This window comes from Orcinus orca, chromosome 20 (assembly GCF_937001465.1).
Source record: "Orcinus orca chromosome 20, mOrcOrc1.1, whole genome shotgun sequence".
Classification (NCBI taxonomy): domain Eukaryota; kingdom Metazoa; phylum Chordata; class Mammalia; order Artiodactyla; family Delphinidae; genus Orcinus; species Orcinus orca.
This window is the reverse complement of record NC_064578.1, coordinates 48,712,039-48,737,873: the sequence shown is the minus strand read 5'-3', so window position 1 is coordinate 48,737,873 and position 25,835 is coordinate 48,712,039. Positions and strand designations below refer to the sequence as shown.

At 39.7% G+C, this 25,835-nt stretch overlaps 1 protein-coding gene across 3 annotated transcripts in view; it reads left to right on the top strand.

Annotated features, from left to right (window-relative positions):
• The first annotated feature begins 288 nt into the window (after positions 1-288).
• Positions 289-25,835, top strand: part of LOC101272604 (zinc finger protein 112) — a 31,693-nt gene continuing 6,146 nt past the window's right edge. The window contains exons 1-5 of one of the 3 annotated variants that reach the window (XM_049703870.1): positions 295-365; positions 12,079-12,219; positions 12,322-12,364; positions 14,924-15,050; positions 18,574-18,669. In XM_049703870.1, coding sequence (XP_049559827.1) covers positions 12,350-12,364; positions 14,924-15,050; positions 18,574-18,669 — 238 coding nt within the window. In that variant the 5' untranslated portion in view covers positions 295-365; positions 12,079-12,219; positions 12,322-12,349. Of the gene's footprint in view, positions 368-6,987; positions 8,167-12,078; positions 12,220-12,321; positions 12,365-14,923; positions 15,051-18,573; positions 18,670-25,835 lie in introns of those variants that run through there. The other 2 variants (XM_049703871.1, XM_049703869.1) reach the window with 2 other exon arrangements.

Genomic DNA, 25,835 nt, shown 5'->3' with positions numbered 1-25,835 from the left:
AGTTACGCTCCGAAAAGGCGCCTTTAAGCAAATACAGAATTGTGTAGTAGAGCGCTCTAGGTTTGGAAGCATTTCGGCTCCAGGAAGGCAGGGTTACGAAATTCATTCTGGGACGCTGTGAAGTACAATCCACCCGCTCAGTATAGCAGCCAGCACTTCCGCCCTGGGAAGGCGACGAGGTGCCTGGGAATTCTGGGAAGTGTAGCCCGGGAACACCGTAGTTGGATAACTTCCGCTACAGGAGGATGAGGCTGTGTCCCTGCTCCCGTTGGGAATTCTGGGAAGCGTAGTCCAGGAGGTCTCTGTAGGCAGAGTCACTTCCGGCCCAGGTACGCGAGGCCGCGGCCTTCTTTCCTCTCGGAAAGGTGAGCCTCCCCTCCCCCGAGCCCCTCTCCCCGCGTCTACACTGACCTTTCTTCGCTTTGTTGTGGGCCAGTAGCGACCCGGCCCTCGACCTTGGGGAAGGAATCCATCTGCGGCGAAGGGCGCGGTTGGTGCTCCCTTTGAATGAGCCTCCTGGAGCGTGGGACTGTTGGTGCATCCCTGGTTTAGGGGCCCGGGCCAGGGCCGTATGTCTCTGGGGTTGGGAGTCTCCTGGGTTCTGTACTTGCCTCCTCCGCTTTTTTCGCGACCACCAGCCCGCGCTGCCGCTTCCTAACAGTATATTCGGCGAGTATGTTCATGTCTCTGTCTCCTCTTCTTTAAAGTTGGCCTTAGTGTCTACCTAATAGGGCTATTGTGAGAGTTAAATGAGAATGTTCAGGAAAAGACTTAGAACAGAGGCTGGCTTGTGGTTAAAAATCACAAGGTCTCTTGTTACTAGTATTTTTTAATTTCCTGGAAAGCGCTCAGGTCCCTGAAAGCTTTTGTGGGTCAGCGCTCCTGCTACAGTGTCCCTGGCCCTTCTCTGATCCCTGAAGGAATCGGGGCTGAACCCAGACTCCTAATTTTTTTAATTAAAAATTTTGGAGAGGATCACTTCTGACTGTTGTCTGGGATGTGCACTGTGATTTATGCGGGAGTACTGATGAAGTTCTGATTTCTTTCAGCCTCTTTTCCTCTCCCAGCCTTACTTCTTGCAAAAGGCTGAAGTGAGGAGGGAATGACCCTTTGGCCGCAGGCAGCAGAGACTCACTTGACTAGGACTTAGCATCCTTCTTCCTCTTATGTTATCTCTCCGAAGGGGAGAAGACATTTCCATCACTCATGGGCAAATTCTGCTACAAAGATGTCCTGATATTTGTTGAATAAATGCAGGAAGGGATGGGGGAATACGTGGGCATGAGTAATAATGATAATGTTTAAACATTTAGTGCTAAACATTAATCTAGGAGCTTTATATGAATGAACATACTTAATCCTCACAAGAGCCCTATGGGAACTGGGGATACTGTTATTCCCATGTTAAAGATGAGGAAACAGACACAGAGCCTGAGTTGTTTATCCTAGGTCACACAGCTAGTAAGAGGCTTACCTGGGATTTGAATTTAGGTCGTTTCGATCTGCTGCCTTAGTTCTTAATGTGTTTAGTGTCAGGTTGAGAAGGCATGTTTGGATTTTTATAGAGGGTCATGAAAGCTTTGAGTTTTTGATGAGATTTTTTTCAGTTATCTGCAATTTAATTGAGTTTTATTTGAAATAATATAGTTCATATTCTATTATGAAAATAATGATTGCATATTATAGAGAAGAAAATTTATGAAGGATGTAGTACAGGATGTAGCAATAACAGTATTAATATTTTAATGTTTTCCTGTTCTGTAGATTTATTTTTGGACTTTTACTTAAGTTTTTCAAAATAGGTATCATAGGTTTTATTTTCCCCTTAAGTTCTTACTGTGGAAATTTACAAACAGAGCCAAATGTAATAAGAATAAAATAATGAACCCCTGTGGAACCATCACCCAAATTCAACCCTTGTTAACATTTGTCAGTCTTGTATCAACACACCCCTGCTCCAATTTTTTTTTGTTTCAAAATTTTAAAGCAAGTCCCCAACATTGAGTCAGTATGATAGTGATTGATTTATTGTTATAATTGACAAAAATTGATTATCATCCATTTTTTATATCCAAGACCAAGAAAGGGAGATGTTAGCAGCTACTCCAAGGTTTTTATTTTTGCAGCTTGGAGAGTGGCACTCATTTGAGAAAGCTAGGGGACACGAGCATTGCACTTTGGAGAGGGATGGTTCCAAAGTCCAATGCTCTTTGTTTTCCCGTATACAGTTTGACTTACCTATGTCTTGGGGCTCTTTGTTTCTCATCTCTCTCTTTTCATACACTGAAAGTTCTTCTGTTGCCGGGACCATGTCATATTTTTCTCTGTGTGCCCAGCACACAGTACAAGATTGGCAAGGGTTTGGAGTTAGAGTAGCTACTCAACAGACTGCCGGCATCAAGAGTTTGCAGTGCAGAATTCCTGAAATTGGAATTAGGTAACAAAACAGAATAGAAATAACCCATGGAGATGTTCCTTAATCTTTAATGTTGGTGAGCTATAGAATCCATCATCTATTTCAGATTGTTGAAATGCTTATGAGCAATTATTTTCATGATCTAAAACAAATTTCCTGAGATATACATTGATAGAAATGATAACAGCTAACATTTATAGATTGTGTTTTATGACCAGGCAGTGTTTCCAGTGACTTACAGATACTAACTTATTTTTCATAACAAACCTATCATTACCCTCATTTTACAGATGAGAAGCAGGTTTTTTAAAACAATCATCGTACAGTAAAATTAACTATTTTTTTCCTGTTTGGGGTACAATTCTATTAATTTTACCACAGGTGTAGATTCGTATAATCACCACTTTCATCAGCCACAGAACAGTTCCATCACACCAAAACATTCTCCTATTTTCCTTTTATAATCACCCCTCACCGCATCTGTAACCACTGGTGACGACTGTAACCCTATAATTTCATCTTTTTGAGAATGTCACATAAATGGCCTTATACCACGTGTAACCTTTTAGGGCTGGATTCTTTAACTCAGCATAATGCGTTTTTTTAAATGAAAAATTTTATTTGAGCCAAATCGAGGATTATAACCTGGGAACAGCATCTCAGAGAGCTCCAAGAACTGTTCCCAGCTTAATGCCTTTGACATTCATCTAGTTGTGTATCAGTACTTTGTTTTTATTGCTGATTAATATTACATTTATGGATATACCATAGTTTATCCATTCACCCATTGAAGAATATTTGGAATGTTTCTAGCTTTTGGCATTTATGAAGAAGCTGCTATAAATATTTGTGTACAAGGTTTTCTTCGCTTATTTTTCTAGAATTCATAACCAGGAATGGGATTGCTGGGTCATAAGGAAAATGTATGTTTAACTTTGTAAGAAGTGGCCAAATTATTCTCCAGGGTATCTACTATTTTGCATTCCCATTAATGATATATGAGAGTACCAGTTGCTCCACATCCTTGTCAGCAGTTAGTATTTTCTGGTTTTGTTTTTTTAATTTTAGCCATATGGTAGGCATGTGTTGGTATCTTATTGTGACTTTTATATACATTTCCTTAAAGACTAATGATGTTCAGCAGATATACCTTTTTTCAGCTTATTTATCTTCTCTACTAAAGTGTTTTGCCCAGTTTTAAATTGAGTAATTGAGTTGTGTTTTCCATATTGTTCATGTTTGAGAGTTATTCATGTATTCTAGATACAAGTCCTTTGTCAAGATATGTCCTTTGCAAATATGTTTTCTCAGCCTATAGCTTATCTTTTCATTCTCTTAACAGTGTCTTTTGCAGAGCAAAAGTTTTTAATTTTGATGAAGTCTGATTTATCAGTGTTTTCTTTTATGAATTGTTCCTTTCATGTCTAAGATCTCTGCCTAATTCCAAGTCAGGAAGATTTTTCTCTTATATTTTCTTCTAGAAGTAATGATATCTACTTTTTCATTCCTAATATTGGTAACTTGTGTTGTCTCTCTTTTATTTTTTGCCACTCTTGCTAGAGTTTTTGTTATGGTAAAAAAAAAACAACAACTACTTTTGGTTTCATTGATTTCTATATTTAGCTTTATTATATCCTTTCTTTTGCTTGACTTGGGTTTATTTTGCTTCTCTTTTCTAGTATCTTAAGTGTAACTTATAGGTTTTCTTTCTTTTTTTTTTTTTGCAGTACGCGGGCCTCTCACTGTTGTGGCCTCTCCCGTTGCGGAGCACAGGCTCCGGACCTGCAGGCTCTGCGGGCCGTGGCTCACGGGCCCAGCCGCTCTGCGGCATGTGGGATCTTCCCGGACGGGGGCACGAACCCGTGTCCCCTGCATCAGCAGGCGGATTCTCAACCACTGCGCCACCAGGGAAGCCCTATAGGTTTTCTTTTAAGAAGTTGAGCAAATCCCAAACAGGATGAACTCATAGCAATCCAAGCCCAGGCACATTATAGTCAAACTGCTGAAAACGAAAGACAAAGAAAGAAGCTAGAAAGGAGCCAGAGAAAACTAATGCATTACCTTTATGCTCTAGTTGTCATATATTGCATGTATATAACTTGAAAACCCTATAGTGTTATAATTTTTGCTTCCAATGGTCAAATATATTTTAAAGAACTCAAGAGATGAGTAACCTATCATATTTTCCCGAATATTTACTGTTCTGTTGCTCCTCCTTCCTGATGATGCAAATTTCTTTCTTTTATTTCCTTTGAAAGTTTTCCTTCACCAATCCTTTTAGAGCAAGTCTGCTCCCTGTGAATTCTTAGTTCATCTGAGAATATCTTTATTTCACCTTCATTCCTAAATATTTTTCTAAACTATTATCTTTAGTATACAATTCTGCTTTGACAGTTCTTTTCTTTCACTACTTTAAAAGTGTATTGTGCTACTTCTTTCTGGCCTCATGGTTCCTAATGAGAAATCTGGGTTCATTCGAATCATTGTACCCCTGTAGGTAATGCATTGTTCTTCTCTGGCTGCTTTCAAGCAGCATTATCACCTGGGAGCTCTATATAAAGGCAGGTCCTTGGGTCCAGTTTCATGTCAATTTATTTAGAATTTTGAAGGGGTGGGACCAAGGCTCTTACTTTTAATAGGAGCCCCAGGTGATCTTTATTTACTTTAAGATTGAACAATGCTTGTTGAACAGCCTCATTTAATTTTTAACATTTATTGTTTAACCTACATACAGTAAAATTATTTTTAGTGTACAATTCTGAGTTTTGGCAATTGCATCACACTAAAAATTTGTGCGGAATGAAGATCTGCCTTGTTTTAACTTTTGACAACAATGGAAATTTATAAAGTAGCTTGGCACTACTTGGGATTCAAACAAAATTAGTTGTCATTGAAATGACTTTACTACAGTATAAGTGCTATTTTTGCCTTCTAGGTTGAATTCGTTAAAAAACATCATGAAGTCTGCAGCTAAAGCTAATTTCCAAAGCCATTCAGTATTCAATAATAGTGGTGGAGGGCAGCTTTTCTCACTTAGAAAGCCCGAGATTTAAAATATCACAATAAAACTTTACTGCAGCTCAGCCATTGAACTGCTGGGTGGTAAGGCAAGTCAGGATATTTAGCTTCTGTTTCTCACGAAATTCATGAAACTTTTGATGATTAAGTCCATGAGAGTAAATGAAGTTCACTGTTGATGCTGCTGCTTCAATAGCACCTGATATATTAAAATATTTTCTGCAGGGCTTCCCTGGTGGCGCAGTGGTTGAGAGTCCGCCTGCCGATGCAGGGGACGTGGGTTTGTGCCTCGGTCCGGGGGGATCCCACGTGCTGCGGAGCGGCTGGGCGCGCGAGCCATGGCCGCTGAGCCTGCGCGTCTGGAGTCTGTGTTCCGCAACGGAGAGGCCACAACAGTGAGAGGCCCGCATACCGCAAAAAAAAAAAAAAAATTTTCTGCAAAGTACCTGCTGATGAATAATACAATAAAGAACCATAGACTACAAACTTACATTTTTACCAGCTTTATAAATTTGTAATCAGTTTTCACACAGTCCAGAAGATTACACTTCAGGTTACACTGAATTAGTATGTTTTCAACTTCTTTGAAAATATTTTCACTTGTAGTTGTTCCACGCAGGCTATTCTGGTGACTTACTGATCAGTCACTTCAAACTTGGCAATGATTCCTTCAATAAACAGTTACCGAGCAACATCTGTGACATATGCTGAATTGCCAAGAGCCAAACAAAGTTTATCAGAATTATTTCCCTTGTATTTTAATTGACTATAGTGTTCCCATTGTATTCAACTCTTTGAGCAACGATTCTTGCCCAAAGTCTAATAATCTTAGAAAAGTTTATTTTTTCAGGACACATTTCTTTGGCTGCCACAGTCAAACATGATTTAATTAAGTCATCATTGTTAAATTGCTTTATTTGCTTGGGACAGAAATAGAAGCTGAATATCTGAATATCCAAAACTTATTTTGGTTACAGCCTCATTTTCATTATTTTTGTGAAGAATATCTGTTCCAATGAGACGTTTCATTAAAATTTTTAAATCCTTCTGACCAATGCTTTACTGTGAATTGAGCATATTTGTGACGAATGCTTAGTCTGCTAATGTTCACATATATTGTATTCTTTTAGCATAGCTATGTTGTTGCTGTATAAAAGGCAAAAGGCTTTGCCATCTAATTCTGTAACAAAATATTTTACTTCCAATGTGCCTTAAAAGTGCAACATTTGAAGTCTCTTTTTCTCTTCTTGTTTTGACATGATCAGTATGTGCTAGTAATAAAAAAAATTAAATGTTGTGGTACATCAGTACATGCGATACTTTAAAAAACACATGTGATACTTCAATTGCTGTTGAGCTATAGCTAGGTCACTATGATTTGTACTGTGTTTAGCAATAGTATAAAGAAATGAGAGAGGCACATACGGTCTCTGTTGTAACTACACAACTCTGCTGCTGTAGTATGAAAGCAGCCATAGGCAATATGTAAACAAATGAGCATGATAATGTTCCAATAACACTTTATGGACATTGAAATTTGAATTTCATGTAATTTTTATGTATCTTAATATTCTTTAAAAAAATTTTCCCAACCATTTAAAAAACTCAGCCCATCTCTAAGAATGTTAAAAACCATCATTAGCACACAGCCTATACAAAAAAAGCAGTGGACCATAATTGGCCGTATTTTGCCAACGCTGATTTTGACTAGTGTTTTCAGTTACATTGATTTATGTTTTATGTTTATTTTGGATTTATTGACTTCTGTCTTATGTTTATTATTTCCTTTTTTTCTGTTTGTTTTAGGTTTAATTTATTTGCCCTTTTTCCCCTAGTTCTTAGCTTAGATAATGGATTTAAGACTCCTCCTCTGTTGTAATATATACATCATTGAATACATTTTTTTAAAGAATATCTGCTTTGGCAGCATCTCATACATTTTGATATGTTGTGTCTTCATTTTCATTCCATTCAAAATATGCTCTTTATTTCTTTCTTTGGTTGCTCTGGGTCTTAGTTGTGGCAGGCAGGCTCCTTAGTTGTGGCAGACAGGCTCCTTTAGTTGCAGCTCGAAGGCTCCTTAGTTGTGGCTGGTGGGCTCCTGAGTTGCGGCTCACCAGCTCCTTAATTGCGGCATGCAGGCTCCTTAGTTGTGGCATGTGAACTCTTAGTTGCAGCATGCATGTGGGATCTAGTTCCCTGACCAGGGATCAAACCCGGGCCCCCTGCATTGGAAGCGCAGAGTCTTAACCACTGCACCACCAGGGAAGTCCCTGCTCTACTTTCTTTTGTGACTTGGTCCATTGGTTGCTAGAAGTGTGCTGTTTAATTTCTAAATGTTTGGAGATTGTCCAGATATCTTTTTGTTATTCACTTCTTGTTTAATGCTATAATAGTTAGAGAAAATATCACTTCTGGATACATCGTAAACGTCTGAAAATTAAAGATAAAAATTCTTGAGAAAATATGTGGTAGAACAATGATTCATACATCTGCAGATTTCTCATTGGAAATCTTGTAGGCCAGAAAACATTGGAACAGCATCTTTGAGGTGCTTAAACAAATCGTCAACTCAGAATTATATATCCAGTGAAAATTTCCTTCAGGAAGAAGCGGGGGAAATGTCACACCTATGCTAAAAAGGAGTGTGAAAGGAAGTTCTTTAGGTTGAACAGAAATGATACCAAATGGAAACTAGGAACTTCAGAAATGAAAAAAGAGCAACAAAAATAGTAAGTTTTTTTGTAAATATAAAATATTGTTTTTCTCCTCTTAAAAATGCAACTGATTAAAATAAAATTTATAGCTTTCTTGGCTAGAGCACTGTATATAGAGAATACATATGACAACTAATTAAAGAACGGGGGAATTGGTAAAATAATAACACTAAGTACACTGTGAAAGATATGTATATTGCAACCCCAGAGGAGGAAAAAAAAAAAAGGTGATAATAGCCAAAAACTAATAGATAAAAAGAGATGAATTTAATTCTAAAAAAATTCAACCCAAAAGAGGGCAGAAAAAGGGTCATAGAGGAAGAAAATCAAGAAGGAAAAACGGGAAAATAATAAAATTGTAGACTTAAATCTGACCATATTAAAAATTACATGAAATGCTAATGACCTAAATATGCTAATTTTAAAAGATTGTTAAGATTGGATAAAGAACAAAAACTGAGTATATGCTGTCTAAAGGAGCCCCACTTTAGCTATAAGGGTATAGATATGTTAAAAGGATTAAAAAAAAAGTACCATGCAAACATCAATCAAAAAAGGCTGGAGTGACTATATTAATATCAGACAAAATAGACTTCAGAACAAGGACTATTACCAGGGAGAAGTAGGGACATTACACCAAGCGTCAATTCACCACGTAGACATAACAATCCTAAATGTGTATCCAGAAAACAACAGAGCTTCAAACTACATGAAGAAAATCTGACAGAACTGAAAGAAGAGATAGAGAAATCCACAATTAAATATGGAGATTTCAACACTCTTCTCAGTAATCAATACAAGCAGACTGAAACTCATTAAGAATACAAAACTGATTATTCCTACCTGAACAATACCATTAACCAGCTTGACCTTGCTGACATTTCTAGAACATGCTATCAATACAACAGAGTGCACATTACTTGCATAATCTTCAGTTTTAGCAATTTCTGTTGACCTGTCTGAGTTCACTGGAGTTTCTGCTCCTTGTTTCTGATCTGTTTCTCCCACTCAGTTGCAGGTTTCTATGTAGCAGGGACTAGGTCAGTTTCTCATTGTGTTTATTGCCAAGTATAGGGATTAGCAGAAAAGAGTTATTCAGTATCTGTTTGGGGTTGGTGTAGTTTTCCAACAGGCAGCAGAAAATAGGAACCTTCAGCTATGTGAGATTGTGTTCAAATTTTCTGAAAATGCATGTGGGAGAATAAACAGTATAACTATTCCCTGTCCTTTATCTCAGTAAGTTTTGGTGGGATGCCAAAGCCACCAGCTTTTTCAGAATATTCCAAGGGTAATATACACCTATTGATAATTACTACCTAAAGTAAATATAGTTAGAAACAAACCAAGGCTAATGTGTGGCTTCTGTATACTTCATGGTGATAATGAGGATGATACAAATAATAGCTAACATTTATTAGGTGTTTATTATGAACCTCACTGGCTTTCTAATGCTTTGGTGCATTAACTCATCTGTTCTTCATAATAACCCTATTTTTATTTCCATTTTACAGATGAAGAAACAGAGGCATCAAGAGGTTAATTAACTTGTAAAAGTTTACTTTGCCAGTAAGTGGCAGAATCAAGATTGAAGCTTGGTGGCCTGATTCCATAGCCTGGGCTCTTGGGCAAAGCCCTGCTTTTATTAGACTGGCAAAGTGGGTTTTAGGAATTAATAAGGCTGCAGCCAAACCTGTTAAAAGGTATCCTGGAGCAGCTGAGTGTTAAAAGCTAACAGGGTCAAGGATGCAGGTGGGCAAACTACTGCCCATGGCTTATTTTTGTCAATCCCCTTTTCCTCCCCAGCTAAGAATGGTTCTTATTGGGTTGGCCAAAAGGTTCATTCGGTTTTTTCCTTTCGATGGCTCTAGTAGCCCTTAGTTGTCTTTAACTTCATTCGAAACAATTTTGTTAGATTGTATGTAACAGCTGTCATATCAGTGTGCATTTAAAAAAAGACTTATGAATTTTTGTGTAGCCATTTTAATATTGAAGATGGAAGGAAAAGAAAGCAACATCTTTGGCATATTATGCCTTATTATTTCAAGAAAGGTAAAAACGTAACTGAAACGTGAAAAAAGATTTTTGCACTATATGGAGAAGGTGCTGTGACTGATCGAATGTGTCAAAAGTGGTTTGCGAAGTTTCATGCTGGAGATTTCTTGCTGGACGAGGCTCCCCGGTTGGGTAGACTGGTTGAAGTTGATAGCAATCGAATCGAGACATTAATTGAGAACAATCAACGTTACACCACGCGAGAGATCGCCGACATACTCAAAATATCCAAATCAAGCGTCGAAAATCACTTGCTCCAGCTTGGTTATGTTCATTGCTTTGATGTTTGGCTTCCGTGTAAGTTAAGTGAAAAAAACCTTCTTGACCGTATTTCTGCACGCGATTCTCTACTTAAAGGTAATGAAAACGTTCCGTTTTTAAAACAAATTGTGACAGGCAATGAAAAATGGATACTGTACAATAATGTGGAATGGAGGAGATTGTGGAGCAAGTGAAATAAACCACCACCAACCACACCAAAGGCCGGGCTTCATCCGAAGAAGGTGATGTGTATATGGTAGGATTGGAAGGGAGCCCTCAATTATAAGCTCCTTATGGAAAACCAAACAACTAGTTCCAACAAGTCCTGCTCCCAATTAGACCAGCTGAAAGCAGCACTCGATGAAAAGTGTCCAGAATTAGTCAACAGAAAATGCAAAATCTTCCATCAGGATAATGCAAGACCGCATGTTTCTTTGATAACCAGGCAAAAACTGTCACAGCTTGGCTGGGAAGTTCTGATTCATCTGCCGTATTCACCAGACATTGCACCTTCAGATTTCCATTTATTTCGATCTTTACAAAATTCTCTTAATAGAAAAAATTCTAATTCCCTGGAAGACTGTAAAAGGCACCTGGGACAGTTTTTTGCTCAGAAAGGTAAAAAGTTTTGGGAAGATGGAATATGAAGTTGCCTGAAAAATCGTAGAAGGTAGTGGAACAAAAGGGTGAATACATTGTTCAATAAAGTTCTTGGTGAAAATGAAAAATGTGTCTTTTATTTTTTACTTAGAAACCAAAGGCACTTTTTGGCCAACCCAATACATATGAAAGGTTATAAAAAGAACAAAAAGAACAGCATTCCACAGAGACAGTTTGTGGCCACAAAGCCCATGATTAGCCCTTTTTTGAGTTCTTCTTCTTCCACAGATGACTTTGAAGTTGCTTGGGAATAGTAAATAAGATAAATAACAGTAAATAACTGTTGAGAACAGTAAATAACCTTGAGGAAGAACCCAAGAAATTACACTCCTGTTCTCCAAATCCTCCCAAGGGTCAAGCAGTGAGCCAGTGCTTTATACAGATATAGTAGCATCACGGGCTTCTTTAATCTTTATTATATCCATGTGGGAAGAGGGAAGTATCAATACCAGTTGAGCCTCCTCCCGCTTCAGGAGGAATATTCACCAGCCACTAAACTTTTCAGAAGGGTGGGCTCAGTGTCTAAACAAATGTTCTTATCAGGGCAACAACTTATTAAGTGAAAAGCCGTAATCTCTGCCACGCAGATTTCTTTCTACCCCATCTGCAAGGACAGTTTTATGATGTAGAATAGTATCTGCTTCTCTGCAGCTACAAGATAATAGAAAACATTGGTATAGTTACAACAGTTTTCCACTACTCACGCACATAATCCTAACAGCAGTCTTACAATGTTGGTACTATTACGATCCCCATGCTGCAGCTTGCAGAAATGAAACCTAGAGGTTAATTAACTGAACCATGATAAAAATATATAGCAAATGTATAGCAGTGCCAATATACAGCAATTTTATAGCAGTGTGAGGTTTTGAAAACGAATTGTCCCCAGAGGCCACTTTTAACCAGTACCTCTCCTCTCCCACTTAACTGTCTCTCCTTTCCTACATTTCCCAGGATCAGAATGAGTACCTGGGGAACGTCGAGGTGTGTGAGAACCGCCAGGTATGGCGGTGCAGGCTGTCCCATGCTCGTGGGCATCCTGCCAGGATAGCCTAGTGGCAGCTGGACCCCAGCCCACACCCTGCTTGTGAAGGTGTGTGTGCCTGGGAGGAGGGACACCTTTTTCTGATTTGCACAGAGATGCATTTCCCCCTCTCATGGCTTCTTTCTTTTTACCTTTTGTGCCTCTTCAGGTCTCTCTGCCTTTCCCCAGGAAACGGAGAAGATGATCAAGTTCCAGGTGAGTTGGATTTTTATTTCCGTCACTTAACAGGTATTTTCATTTCTCAGTAAGTGGACACCTTTTTTCTCTTCCTTGCCAAGCGTAAAGAATGACAGCAGACATTTAATACCATTTGTGTGCCGTGCTCTTTTGTTTCATTTTTTTTTAATTTCCCTTTTCAGTTTTTATTATCATTGTATTTCACAACTAATGGTGTGAAAGAGAATAGGAATTTTTAAAATGGGAAAGCCCACACATTATTACCCTGCTTACAAATCACCTGTGTTTTCCATGCTCATTTTTCATGTGCATTCATAACTATACTTGTAATGATAGATACAATTTTGAATTTTTTTCACTTAAAATTATAGCTCTTAGTTTTTGTCATCTAATATTATTTCAATGAACTGTTACACACTCTCCCCCATTTTTTTAAACTATTCGTCATTCACAAGCTTTTAAATTCATGAGGATTCTCACAGTTTTACACAACAGTATCAGTTTCTCTACATCTAATCTTTACTCAAAAAGCAGTTCTGAGAGAATTCTGATACTATTTGTCCTTATGTTCTAGGGGCTCAAAACTTAAAAAAAATTTTTTTTTCTTAAGTGGTACCTTTGTAAAAAGACTACTTAAAGGATGGTTTTGTCTAACAGGGTCATACTGAGGCTGAACTCAGAAAAAAATAGTGTTAGCTGTTTTCGTTCAAAAAGAGCTAGATTCTTTCTTTCCAGGACCTGAAAGCTTTCTTTGTGTGTGTCTGTGTCTGTGTGCCTGTGTGTCACACCATTCATGAATTAATTTATTAGAGCATTACAGGTACTTTTAAAATTTTAGTCATACTATAAGATACACAGGCACTTTCCATCTGTCATGCTATTCACTGCTCTAAGAGGGGCTTGGAATCATCTTCACTGTCAACATGAAGATAAGAGGTTCATGTAAGTTGAAGACCTGTTCAAGTTCCTACAGTAGGCAAGTATCTGGCCAACTCCAAAGCCTTTGCCTCTGGATTAAGAGTATCAGGCGTACCATTTGGGTGGAAAGAGGGGCAGAAAAAACCCCAAACACACAGACAAACAAAAAACAAACCAGAGTTCTCATTCAGAGACCAAGACTTGAAGTTGTGATGTTCAGAGCTCCAGCCAGAACAAATACACTGTTGAGCAGGTCTTCATATAGAAATTTTAAATTTCCCTATAGCAAAAAATTAAAAGACAAATAGCAAGGTAGAAAGAAAAATCTTTATAACATACATGGAAGAAAAGGCCTTACTATCCCCAAATGAATGAATGTTATTACAAAACAAGAAATAGAGATGACCAGCAAACCTATGAAAAGAGAATGATCTTCATTACTAATCAACTTTGTGAAAAGAATTTTTTTTGCCGCACCGGGTAGGATCTCATTTCCCTGACCAGGGATCGAACCTGTGCCCCTTGCAGTGGAAGCGCGGATTCTTAACCACTGGACCGCCAGGGAAGTTCCGTGAAAATTTTTTGAGATAACTAGTTTTTACTTCCCAAATTGACTTCTGAGATTATCAAAGATTTTTTCTTTTTAATATTCATGTCCATTGTTGGCCAGGGTATAGAGGTTTAGGGATTTATACTTTCTTGGAAGCAGAATAAGTTAAGAAAAATCTTTTTGGAGGAAACATCTACCATTATGGTTTCAAAACTTTAAAGTTTGTTATTCTTCAACATTACCATTTCTACTTTTTGTAATTTATTTTAAGGAGCTAACCAGCAGAGTTCCAGGGACTAAGGTCTATATGGAAAGATTTTTTTGCAACATTGTTTATAATAAGTAATCTAAAACTAAGCATGCATTATTTGGATCAGTTCACTATATTCTCAGTCTTCAATTTCTTGAATTACTATGCAGCCCTGAAGTGGGATGCCAGAAATCGTCATCATCATCATCATCATCATCATCATCTTCCATCATCATCACAATAATAGTTATCATTTATTGGGTACTTACTATGTACCAGTCACTGGTCCTGAGTGCTTTACCTATAGTCACTCGTTTTATTACCAGTACCCTAAGGTACAGTTATCAGCCTGCAAATGAAGAGAGGATGAGGATCAAGTCCAAGGTCCCACAGCAGAGCATCCTGATGTGAACACAGGCATTCAGGCTCCAGAGCTGCGCCCATAAATGCTGCACATCTAGATGGGGCACAGAGGAGGAGCTATATACTCGAACAGTAAGGGTGACTCGTGCCCTGTAAGATCAGCACATTAAATAAGTGGTTTAAGCGTATAAAAGAGGGAAAACAGACTCCATCACACGCTGTTGGAACTAAAGCTTTTCTAGCAGCCCACGCGATGCACCAGAGTTCCAGGGACTTACCTATAGGAGTACTAACAAAAGGCAGCAATTTAAAGTGCGAGGATTTCTTTTCCCGCAGCCCTTCTGGTGGATGGAATTGGCAGTGTGAAAAGCAAACAGCAGGCAGCTACTGAAATTTGACTCGGTCCCTCGGAATCCGGAACAGCTTCCCATTCTTGACACTTGCTCAGTGCTGCCCCTCTTCCATAAACATAGTCTGTGTGTGTTTGGTATTGTAGGAGCCAGTGTCCTTCAAGGACGTGGCCGTGGTCTTCACCGAGGGGGAGCTGGGGCTGCTGGACTCTGCCCAGAGGAAGCTGTACCGAGACGTGATGCTGGAGAACTTCCGGAACCTGCTCTCAGTGGGTGAGGACGGGCGCCCTCTGTGATGCAGTGTCAGCCTCCTGGGGTGTCTTTGTGTGCGCAGTTGCTTGAAGTTCTGGGACTCCTAAAATCATTCTTTGAGCTTGGGTACCTGGGAGTCCTAATAATCCCTGTGCAGCAGAGACAAGATGTTTCTGTCCAGGAAAGCAATCTGTCCTTTGAACTATAAATGGGCAGCTTGTGTTGCTGCCCCACTGGTTTGTCATAAAATCAGTTTAGTGAGTTGCTCCAGCTTCTTTGTCTTTCAGGGTTCCAGTAACTGTAGTTGTTTTTGTTTTTTTGGGGGGTGGGGGGGGCACCACACCACACGGCTTGCGGGATCTTAGTTCCCTGACCAGGGATTGAACCTAGGCCTTCATCAGTGAAAGCACCAAGTCCTAACCACTGGACTGCCAGGGAATTCCCACTGTAGTTGTTTATAAATGTGATTTTTCACAGGTATTTTGTTTTTTGCTTTAACAATGTATTTGTAAATAACTTCAGACTTACAGAAAATTTGCAAAAGTAAAAGTATAGAACAAGAACACCCATACAGCTTCTACCTAGATTCACCTATAGTAACATTTTACCCCATTTAAATTTTATCATTTATGTGCGTGTTCTTTCTCTCTCCATAAATATTTATGTATATGTATGAAAACATATGTATATACCTAATTTTTTTCTGAACGATTTGAGGGTAATTTATGTACACCATGGCCCTGTTATCTCTAAATACTTCCGTGTATGTGCAGAGTTCAGGAATCCCAAGACCACCCTTACTCTGACACCAGTTGCAAGCTCGGGGGATCCCCTGAGCCTCAGTAGTTTGCTAGAACTCTCAGAAGTCACTAAAAGCTGTTATACTCACAGCTGCACTTTATTATATGGAAAGGATACAGGATAAAATCAGCCGATAGAAGAGATGCCTGGGGCAGAGTCCAGGGGAGTTTCCAGCACAAACTCCCAGCTGTCCTCTCCCAGTGGAGTCGTGGACGGCACTCAGTCTCCGCATCGGTGACGGGTGACCGTACATGCGGAGTGTTGCCCACCAGGGAGGCTCACAGAAACCTTGGTGTCCAGAGCTTTGATTGCGGCTTGGTCACATAGATGTGGTTGGGCACCTACGTGGCTGACTTTGGTTTCCATCCGCCCCCTCACTCCCGGAAAGCTGATACACATAGCCTAAAGGCCCCACCATAAATCACATTGTTAAACTCTCTGGTGCGGCCCAGGGCCTCCAGGTAAAAAAAGACACTCTTATCAGGCAGTACATGGCCAGTGCTTAGAGATCATCTCCCAAGAGCTGAGGGCAAAAGCCAGACCTCTCTTTGGGCAAGGTTAATACTTCACTGAACAGTATATTTGGTAGAAATAGGAATATTCTCTTACATATCCCCAGTGCAGATATAGTCCTTTTATCCAATCTATCATTTATACCCTAATTTTATCAGTGGAGCCAATTATATAACTTAAAGCATATTCTTCTCTCTCCAGGGCAAGATCCAGCCTAGGGTCTAGTCTAGCTGTCGGTGTTTCTTTAGCCTCCTTTAATATGGAGCATTTTCACAGCATTGCTTTGCCTTTTAAGACTGTGACTTTTTAAGGAATACTGCTACTCCCTCCCCCCATTTTTAATAGAGCATTCCTAGTATTTCCTCATAATTAGATTCAGATGATCCATTCTGGCTGGACCTCTGCAGTCAGTAGTGGTGTGTCCTTTTGAGGGTATCACATCTAGGGACACACCATCTGTCCCTCATTAGTGATGCTAATTTTCATCACCCTGTCAAGATGTCCAATTTCTCCACTGTAAGATTACTGCTTTGTTTCCTCTTGCAGTCACAAGGCAACACTTTTTAAGACCACGCAAACATTTCCCTATAGACTTAGCATCCATTGATGATTCTTGCCATATCCAGTCTTTACCACGATAGTTACCAAACGATGATTTTCTGACTTCGTGCTTCCTTCACACGTAGCAGTGAGCGCTTGGCATTCTACAGAAAGCAAGAGCCCCTCTCTCTTAACCATTTATTTATTATTTGTAGGGACTTGTGAATTCTCTTATAAAAATGATTTGTAATTTATTACTGTAATAATTATCTTGCTAAAGTTGTTCCAAATTTGACCCCTTTAAGCTGACTCCTTGCCCTTGTAATATGCCCCCAGCCTTTTTCTGAGCACTGTCTTATTTGGGAGCATAGCATGCTGTCCCAGGCTCATCCTGTACTTTGCCCCAGCTCTGGAATCATATATTTCATTTATTGGGGAATGGTATTTAACACCAAGGTCTGGATGCTGGGGACTGTCCTTGCCACTGTGGTTTCTTTGTTTCCTGGTCTCAGGGTTTAGAGCTAGGAGGTAGGGGTGTGTCTGTGTGTGTGTATATTCATATACATACACATATACATGCACACATATTGATATAAATATGTATACATATGAATAGCTATTCAGTTTCATTCAAAATAAGAGAGATTATACTGAAACACCGTTTTTCATCCATGAGATTAGCAAAAATTCAAAAACATAACACTGTATTTTGGGGGCAAAGCTGTGGGGAATAAAACACTTTCATGCATTGAAAGTAGGAGTGCAACTCGATACCACCCCTAAGGAGAGGAATTTGACAATATCTAACAGAACTATGGAGTTATCTTTTCCCAGTTCACTTGTAGGAATTTTCCCTAAAGATAACAAAGTGCAAAAGAGCATTAATAGTATACTAGTTTGTGTAAGGAGGAAGGGAAAATAAGTAAATATATGAATATCTGCCGACCTTTATAAGAAGAAACACAGGAAGGATTAATCAGGAAATCATGAAGTTAGTTTCTTATAAGGGGGTGGAAGGTAATAGTGTGGAAGGGATGTTTGAGAGAGTTACACTTGTCTGAATACACCTTTTTATCTAGTTTGGACTTCTGAAAATATGTTGGTTCAACACATTCTGAAGAGTAAATCAAATAAGAAGGCAAAGGGATGATAATCTAAAAGAAAAATGAATTGTATTTGAAATTAATACCTTAACCACAATGAACAGAGAAAAGAAAGAATTCATGGAAGTAGCTAAGGAACACAGTGTATAACTCTATACCCTTAGTTTTAGGTACAGCGGGAGGGGGATGGGAGAATGATTTGCAATCCTGAACACTTTTTAGTGGATTTGCTTTGATATGGAATAAGCAATTCTGAGACTATTTTAGATGTACTACAGGTGCCAAGGCCATTCAGTGGAGAAAGTATCATCTTTTCAACAGATGGTGCTGAAGCATTTGGACTTCTGTATGCATATATTTGCATGCCTCACATCTACCAAAAAATTAACTCATGATGAATAAGAGACATAATGTAAAATGTAAATTTTAGAAAGAAACACAGGAGAAAATCTTCATGACCTTGGGTTAGGCAAAGAGGTCTTAGATATGATCCCCAAAACATGATTCAGAAAAGAAAAAAAGAAAAAAACCACACAAGTGGGACTTGGTCAAAATTTAAAACTTTTGCTGTCCTCGCCTTTTTGCAGGGAATCAGCCCTTCAAACCGGAGCTTATATTCCAGCTGGAGAGAGAAGAAGAGCTTTTGATGATGGAGACGGAGACCCAGAGAGAAGGGTGTTCAGGTGAGAACCATCCAGCAGTGACCCAGAAGCCAGAGAGCCCCTCCTGAAACATGAGTCAGAAAATGTCAGGCCCTGAGGTGTCTGTCCCCTCACCCCCTCTAGCTTTCCATATTCTAGCTCATTCATCCTGTCCCAGCTGCACTGGCCCATTGCTGCCCATCAGACCTGTCAGAATTCTGCTTCTGCTTCAGGTTACTTGGCTTGCTTTGCTCTGTGCCGTGACTGAGTGAATCGGTTAATGCACGTGTGGTCTTTCACTGTCTTCGGTCCTCCTTGAGGCAGCTAATAGGTATAGAATAAATCAGTGTGATGGAGGGATACTCCAGAGTATTGTTTGTCAACTGATGAATGCCTGTCCTAATTCTGTTTAGGTGTCCTTGAGTATTCATGGATAGGTAGCCATTATTCCTAAAAGATGAATAGCCAGTCAGCTAAAGGAAATATCAAAAATGATCAATGCCGGGCTTCCCTGGTGGCGCAGTGGTTGAGAGTCCACCTGCCGATGCAGGGGACACGGGTTCATGCCCCGGTCCGGGAAGATCCCACATGCCGCGGAGCGGCTAGGCCCGTGAGCCATGGCCGCTGAGCCTGCGCGTCCAGAGCCTGTGCTCCACAACAGGAGAGGCCGCAACAGTGAGAGGCCCACGTAATGCAAAAAAAAAAAAAAAAAAAAAAAAGATCAATGCCAACATTATAATTGACCCTTCCCATGCAGTAATTTCAAGTGAGACACTCTTGCATTAACTTCCTCATTCAGATGCCCAGCTCTTTATCTTCCCATTCTGTCCTCTCTTCTCACTGTTGCATCCCCTAACACCTAAACAGTCTCTTGACCTAGCTACGGTTTTTTAAAAAAATTTTATTCAATTTACTTAAATTAAAAAAAAAAAACAGTTCACCTATTTTTCCCATTCCCCAACCGCTGCATCTTGCAACCAACAGTCTGTTCTCTGTATCTGTGAGCTTGGTTGGTTTTGTGTGTTTGTTGCGGGGCGAGGGGTGGTGACTTTAAGTTCCACATATAAGAGAGATCGAGCGGCATTTGTCTTCAAATACCTCAAGGTCTACCTGTATTGTTGCAAATGGCAAGATTTCATTTTTATTTATGGCTGAATTTTCTTTATCCATTCATCCATCAGTGGACACTTAGATTGTTTCCTTATCTTGACTATTGTAAATAATGCTGCAGTGTACATGGGGGTGCATATACTTTTTCTTTTTTTGTATGAATTTATTTATTTTTATTTATTTATTTTGGGCTGCGTTGGGTCTTTGTTGCCGTGCACGGGCTTTCTCTAGTTGCGGTGAGCGGGGGTTACTCTTCGTTGTGGTGTATGGGCTTCTCATTGCGGTGGCTTCTCTTTGTTGCAGAGCATGGGCTGTAGGCGCGTGAGCTTCAGTAGTTGTGGCACGTGAGCTCAGTAGTTGTGGCTCGTGGGCTCTAGAGTACAGGCTCAGTAGTTGTGGCGCACGGGCTTAGTTGCTCCACGGCATGTGGAATCTTCCTGGACCAGGGCTCGAACCCATGTCCCCTGCATTGGCAGGCGGATTCTTTTTTTTTTTTTTTTTTTTTGTGGTACACGGGCCTCTCACTGTTGTGGCCTCTCCCATTGCGGAGCGCAGGCTCAGCAGCCATGGCTCACGGGCCCAGCCGCTCTGCGGCATGTGGGATCCTCCCAGACTGGGGCACGAACCCGTGTCCCCTGCATCGGCAGGCGGACTCTCAGCCACTGCGCCACCAGGGAAGCCCGGCAGGTGGATTCTTAATCACTGTGCCACCAGGGAAGCCCCATATATTTTTTGAGTTACTGTTTTTGTTTTCTTCACATAAATACACAGAAGTAGAATTGCTGAATCATATGATAGTTCTATTTTTAATTTTTTGAGGACCCTCCATACTGATTTCCATAGTGGCTGCACCAACTTCCATTCCCACCAGTAGTGTACAAGGGCTTCCTCTCCTCCACATCCTTGCCACCATTTGTTATCTCTTGTCTTTTTGATAACAGACATCCTAACAGGTGGGAGGTGATAATCTCATTGTGGATTTGATTTGCATTTCCCTGATGATTAATGTTGTGGAGCATCTTTTTATGAACCTGTTGGCCATCTGTATGTCTTCTTTGGGAAAATGTCTATTCTGGTCTTCTGCCCATTTTTTTAATCAGATCGTTTGGTTTTTGCTATTGAATTGTATGAGTTCTTTCTATATTTTGGATATAACCCCTTATCAAATATATGATTTGCACATATTTTTCTCCCATTCAGTAGTTTGCCTTTTCGTTTTATTGTTGGTTTTCTTAGCTGTGCAGAAGCTTCCTAGTTTGACTGTAGCCCCAGTTGTTTATTTTTGCTTTTGTTTCTTTTGCTTTTGATGAAGGATAAAATGATTTTTATCCTTCATTTTGTTAATGTGGTGTATCACACTTACTGATTTGCAGATGCCAAACCATCCTTGCATCCCTACAATAAATCCCATTTGATTTTGGTGTATGACCCTTTTAATGTGTTGTTGAATTCAGTTTGCTAATATTTTGTTTAGGATTTTTACATTATGTTCATCAGAGATATTGGCCTGTAATTTTCTTTTTGAAGTGGTACTTCCAAGTTGGACATATATGCGAGTCCAAACATTTTAGTAATGTTTTTGAGTCCTCAGACCCTGGTGTCAGAAGCCATGGTCACACCTGTGTAGCCAAGGATGCTCCTGGGTGAGAAGGAAAGTCAACTGAAAATTTCAAAACAAATTACTTCACTTCTATAATTTTTTGTTTCCATCTCAGTTAACATTCAGAGTCATAACAGGCAATATACTCTAGAGCAGGGGTCAGCAAAGTTTTTCTCTAAAGGTCCAGATAGTGAATATTTTAGGCTTTGCTGGCCATATGTGGTCTCTGTCACATATTCTTCTTTGTTTTTTCTTACACCATTTAAAAAAATGTAAAATCTATTCTTGTTCTTAAGCTACACAAAAACAGGGCTAGGGCCATAGTGTGCCAGTCCCCCTGCCTGATAGCATCAGTAGGAATGTAATGTCATATTTTAAAATATCTTTTTATTTAATTTTTTACATATACTAACATGTATATACCTTATATTAATGCAAAATTTTGAAAATGTACATTCTTATTTTTAATATACTAATTTTTCTCCTTCATGGTACCTTGAGCAAGAAATCTCTCCCAGTCTGAGATTATCTCTTTTTAAAAATAATCATCACGGGCTTCCCTGGTGGCGCAGTGGTTGAGAGTCCGCCTGCCGATGCAGGGGACACGGGTTCGTGCCCCGGTCTGGGAAGATCCCACATGCCGTGGAGCGGCTGGGCCCGTGAGCCATGGCCACTGAGCCTGCGTGTCCAGAGCCTGTGCTCCGCAGCGGGAGAGGCCACAAGAGTGAGAGGCCCACGTACCGCAAAAAAAAAAAAAAAAAAAAAAAAAAAAAAAATCATCACTACATAATCCAATATGTGGCTATAACATGCATCATTTACCCATTTTTTAATTGATGGGCATTCATTTCTCTGCCGTCTCCCTTGTTTTTTTACTACTAATATAGAAAGTACAGCAATAAAAACCCCAATCCAAATATCGTTGGGTACTAGTGATTTTATTTCTGTGGAATAAATTACCTGGTGACTCAGAGTTCAAATAGAAAAAGCATCCTACTGAGCTGTTTTTTTTTGGCTCGTCGGGTCTTAGTTGAGGCACATGGGATCTTTGTTGAAGCATGCGGGATATTTTCATTATGGCGCAGTTTCTTCGTTGCAGTGCTCAGGCTTCCCTCTGGTTGTAGTGTGCGGGTTTTCTCTCTAGTTGTGGCGTGCGGGCTGCAGGGTGCATGGGCTCCAGAGCACAGCTCCATAGTTTACTGCACGCGGGTTCTCTCATTGAGGCGGGGTCTCTCATTGAGGCGGGTTCTCTCATTGAGGCGGGTTCTCTCATGTGAGCTCAGTAGTTGTGGCTCACAGGCATAGTTGCCCCACGGCATGTGGGATCTTAGGTCCCTGACCGGGATCGAACCCACGTCCCCTGCATTGGAAGGTGGATTCTTTACCACTGGACCACCAGGGAAGTCCCCTTACTGAGCTTTAACTTTGGAGTTGTAACCAAGAGAGACATAATCATCCCCATTGACTTTCCTGCAGCCTCTAGGAGCTGATTTAATTGACATGGGCAAAGAAATATTTTTTAAATGATAGTCTTACAACCACTCTGTTAGCAGAAGAACTATCTCAGTTTCCACTAGGAAAGAGAATGATGTCAATAAATAATGGCTTCTTTTTTTTTTGGCTGTATTGGGTCTTCGTTGCTGCGCATGGGCTTTCTTTAGTTGTGGTGAGTGGGGGCTACTCTTCATTGCAGTGAGTGGGCTCTAGGTACATGGGAGTAGTGGCATGTGGGCTCAGTAGTTGTGGCTCACAGGCTCTAGAGCACAGGCTCAGTAGTTGTGGCACACGGCCTTTGTTGCTCCTCAACATGTGAGATCTTCCTGGACCAGGGCTCGAACGATGTGCCCTGCATTGGCAGGCGGATCCCTAACCACTGCGCTACCGGGGAAGTCCCAATAATGGCTTCTTAACTGTCCATCTCCTTGCAAGATGTTCCAAGTTGCAACCCATCCATCTCTCCCAAAGTCATCATCTGCATAAATGTCCTAGTTTTTTTTCAGGCCAGGCAAGGAAGATTCAAGGTGAGAAAAATAAGAGTTAGGAAGACCAGCCCCTGTCTTTCTTTTCATGCCCTATTCAAAAATAAGTATATATTTCTTCATCTTTATTTTGTACACATTAGCCATTAAATAAACAAATGTTAATGTAGATTTTAGACAGTTTTCAAGCCTTCATCCCCCTAAAGATCTAGTGTATAATTTTCAACTGGTGACTATTATAACCTGAAAAAAGTTGTACTCTCAGGTTTCATACATCCTGAGGGAAAGAAAGAATATATCTCAAGTGGTAATTTGTTGCCAGTATTTTGAAACTTCAGTCCATGTAGGCATGAAACTAAGAGGTACAAACCTACCTATTGATATTTTTCCAAGTTTCCGTATTTGAACCTTGCATTTGAGCCTTACAATTGTTTCATTACAAACTTTATACCTTCCTCAACTATTTACACCAGTGGTTTTCATACTTTTTTGGCCATGGCCTTCAGTATGTAATGTAACCCAGTACAGACCTAGGTGTGTATACATAGCTGCAAGTCTGAAACAAGCATTTATGCACTGATACCCTGACATGCAGTGCAACTGTGATATTTTCTGTCCTTTTTAAAATTGCATGTCACAGTCTATTAAATTGATCTTAAGCCTCACTAATGGTTTCCCACCATTAGTGTTCTTGTGCTGTTATAGGCTATTCATTCCAAATACATCCAGTAATATTCCATAATCTGTTTTCAGCCTTCTCTGCCAGTGATTAAATTTTGTCTTCTATTGGAAAGTGATAAGAAAAATAATTTTACTTGGAGTGAAAAAGATGATTTGTAGTCCATGTTTACATAAAACCAGCTTGTCAGTCCACATAAGTAAAATGTGTTTCATGGAATTGCCTGATTAATTTGATCAAAGGTGCAGAGTCAACATCCTTTTTTTTTTTTTTTTTCATTTTCATTTTTATTTTTATTTTTATTTTTTTTATTTTTTTTTTTCAACAACCTTTTAGAGCCACCTGCACCTGTTGCTGACATGAGGCTTCATGATCCCCAGGGGCTCTGAAAGGTGATCCTTTACCAACACTATACCTTAATGCTGCTGACTGCCACTGATGCGATCTGAAACTCCCAGCAGGGATGGAAAGGGAAATTTCTGGTCTGTAGAGCCAGGCAAGCATCATTGCTGTATAAACCAAGGGCTTCTGGGCTTTTTTTTTTTCCCCCATAGCAGATTATTCCTGTTTTTCATTTCCAGTGTCATCTCTAATTATAGCAAAACCATCTACTTCATTAACCAGGAGATACTTGCTTTTAGTAATCGCCTTCTTTCAAGTAATAAGGTGTTTCCTGCAAATTATCTTGCTTTTTCTTCTCTTTCCTTGGTAGTTTGCTGGTTTCAGCTAGATCTGAATACATTCCTGTCAGTAGTTCTCACGTAGCTGTTCTCAGCTATTTCCTTTGTTAATTTTAATTCCTTTATGGCTTAATTAGAATATCAAACATCACTGGGTTAAGAGTTTTTGAAGTCGTAACTTAACCTATATGTTAACCTTAACTAAACCTTAAGTTTTAATGCAACCTTTCATAAATACCTTATGATGTCTTACACATGCCGATCATGTTGATCTAGCATTACAATTCCTTGCCAGAATTTCCTTTTTAATAGAAAACTTACTACATTTGCATTAACTAACTGCAGACATAAAGTACATATGGGTAAAATAGCATGTTAATAAAACATGACCCATCTGTTTTTTAAATTATACATATGTTTAATTTTTTTCTTATAATTTTTAGATTACTTTTTTGATCATTTACAGTGGTGACATCTGATCTCAGGCTGTGATAGGCTGGCCATTTTATGCTAGAATAGTCTTTGTTTTCTGCATTTCACTTCTTCTGTCTCCACCCCACATAACCCTGTTCTTGTTTTCAAACAGGGAGATCTCGGAGATATTGCAGGTTCAGTTCCAGAGCACTGCAATAAAGCAAATATTGCATATAAAGCAAGTCACAAATTTTTTGGTTTCCTAGTGCATGTAAAAGTCATGTTTATACTATACTGTAGTTTACTAAGTGTGCAATAGCATTATGCTAAAAAAACAATTCACATACCCTAACTAAAAAATACTTTATTGCTAAAAAATGCTAACCATCATCTGAGCCTTCAGTGAGTCATAGTAGTAACATCAAAGATCACAGATAGGGGCTTCCCTGGTGGCGCAGTGGTTGAGAGTCCGCCTGCCGATGCAGGGGACCCAGGTTCATGCCCCGGTCCGGGAAGATCCCACATGCCGCGGAGCAGCTAGGCCCGTGAGCCATGGCCGCTGAGCCTGCGCGTCCAGAGCCTGTGCCCCGCAACGTGAGAGGCCTGCGTATCGCAAAAAAAAAAAAAAAGATCACAGATAACCATGACAAATATAATAATGAAAAAGTTTGAAATATTGTGAGAATTACCAAAATGTAACACAGAGACATGAAATGAGCAAATTCTGTTGGAAAAATAGTGCCAGT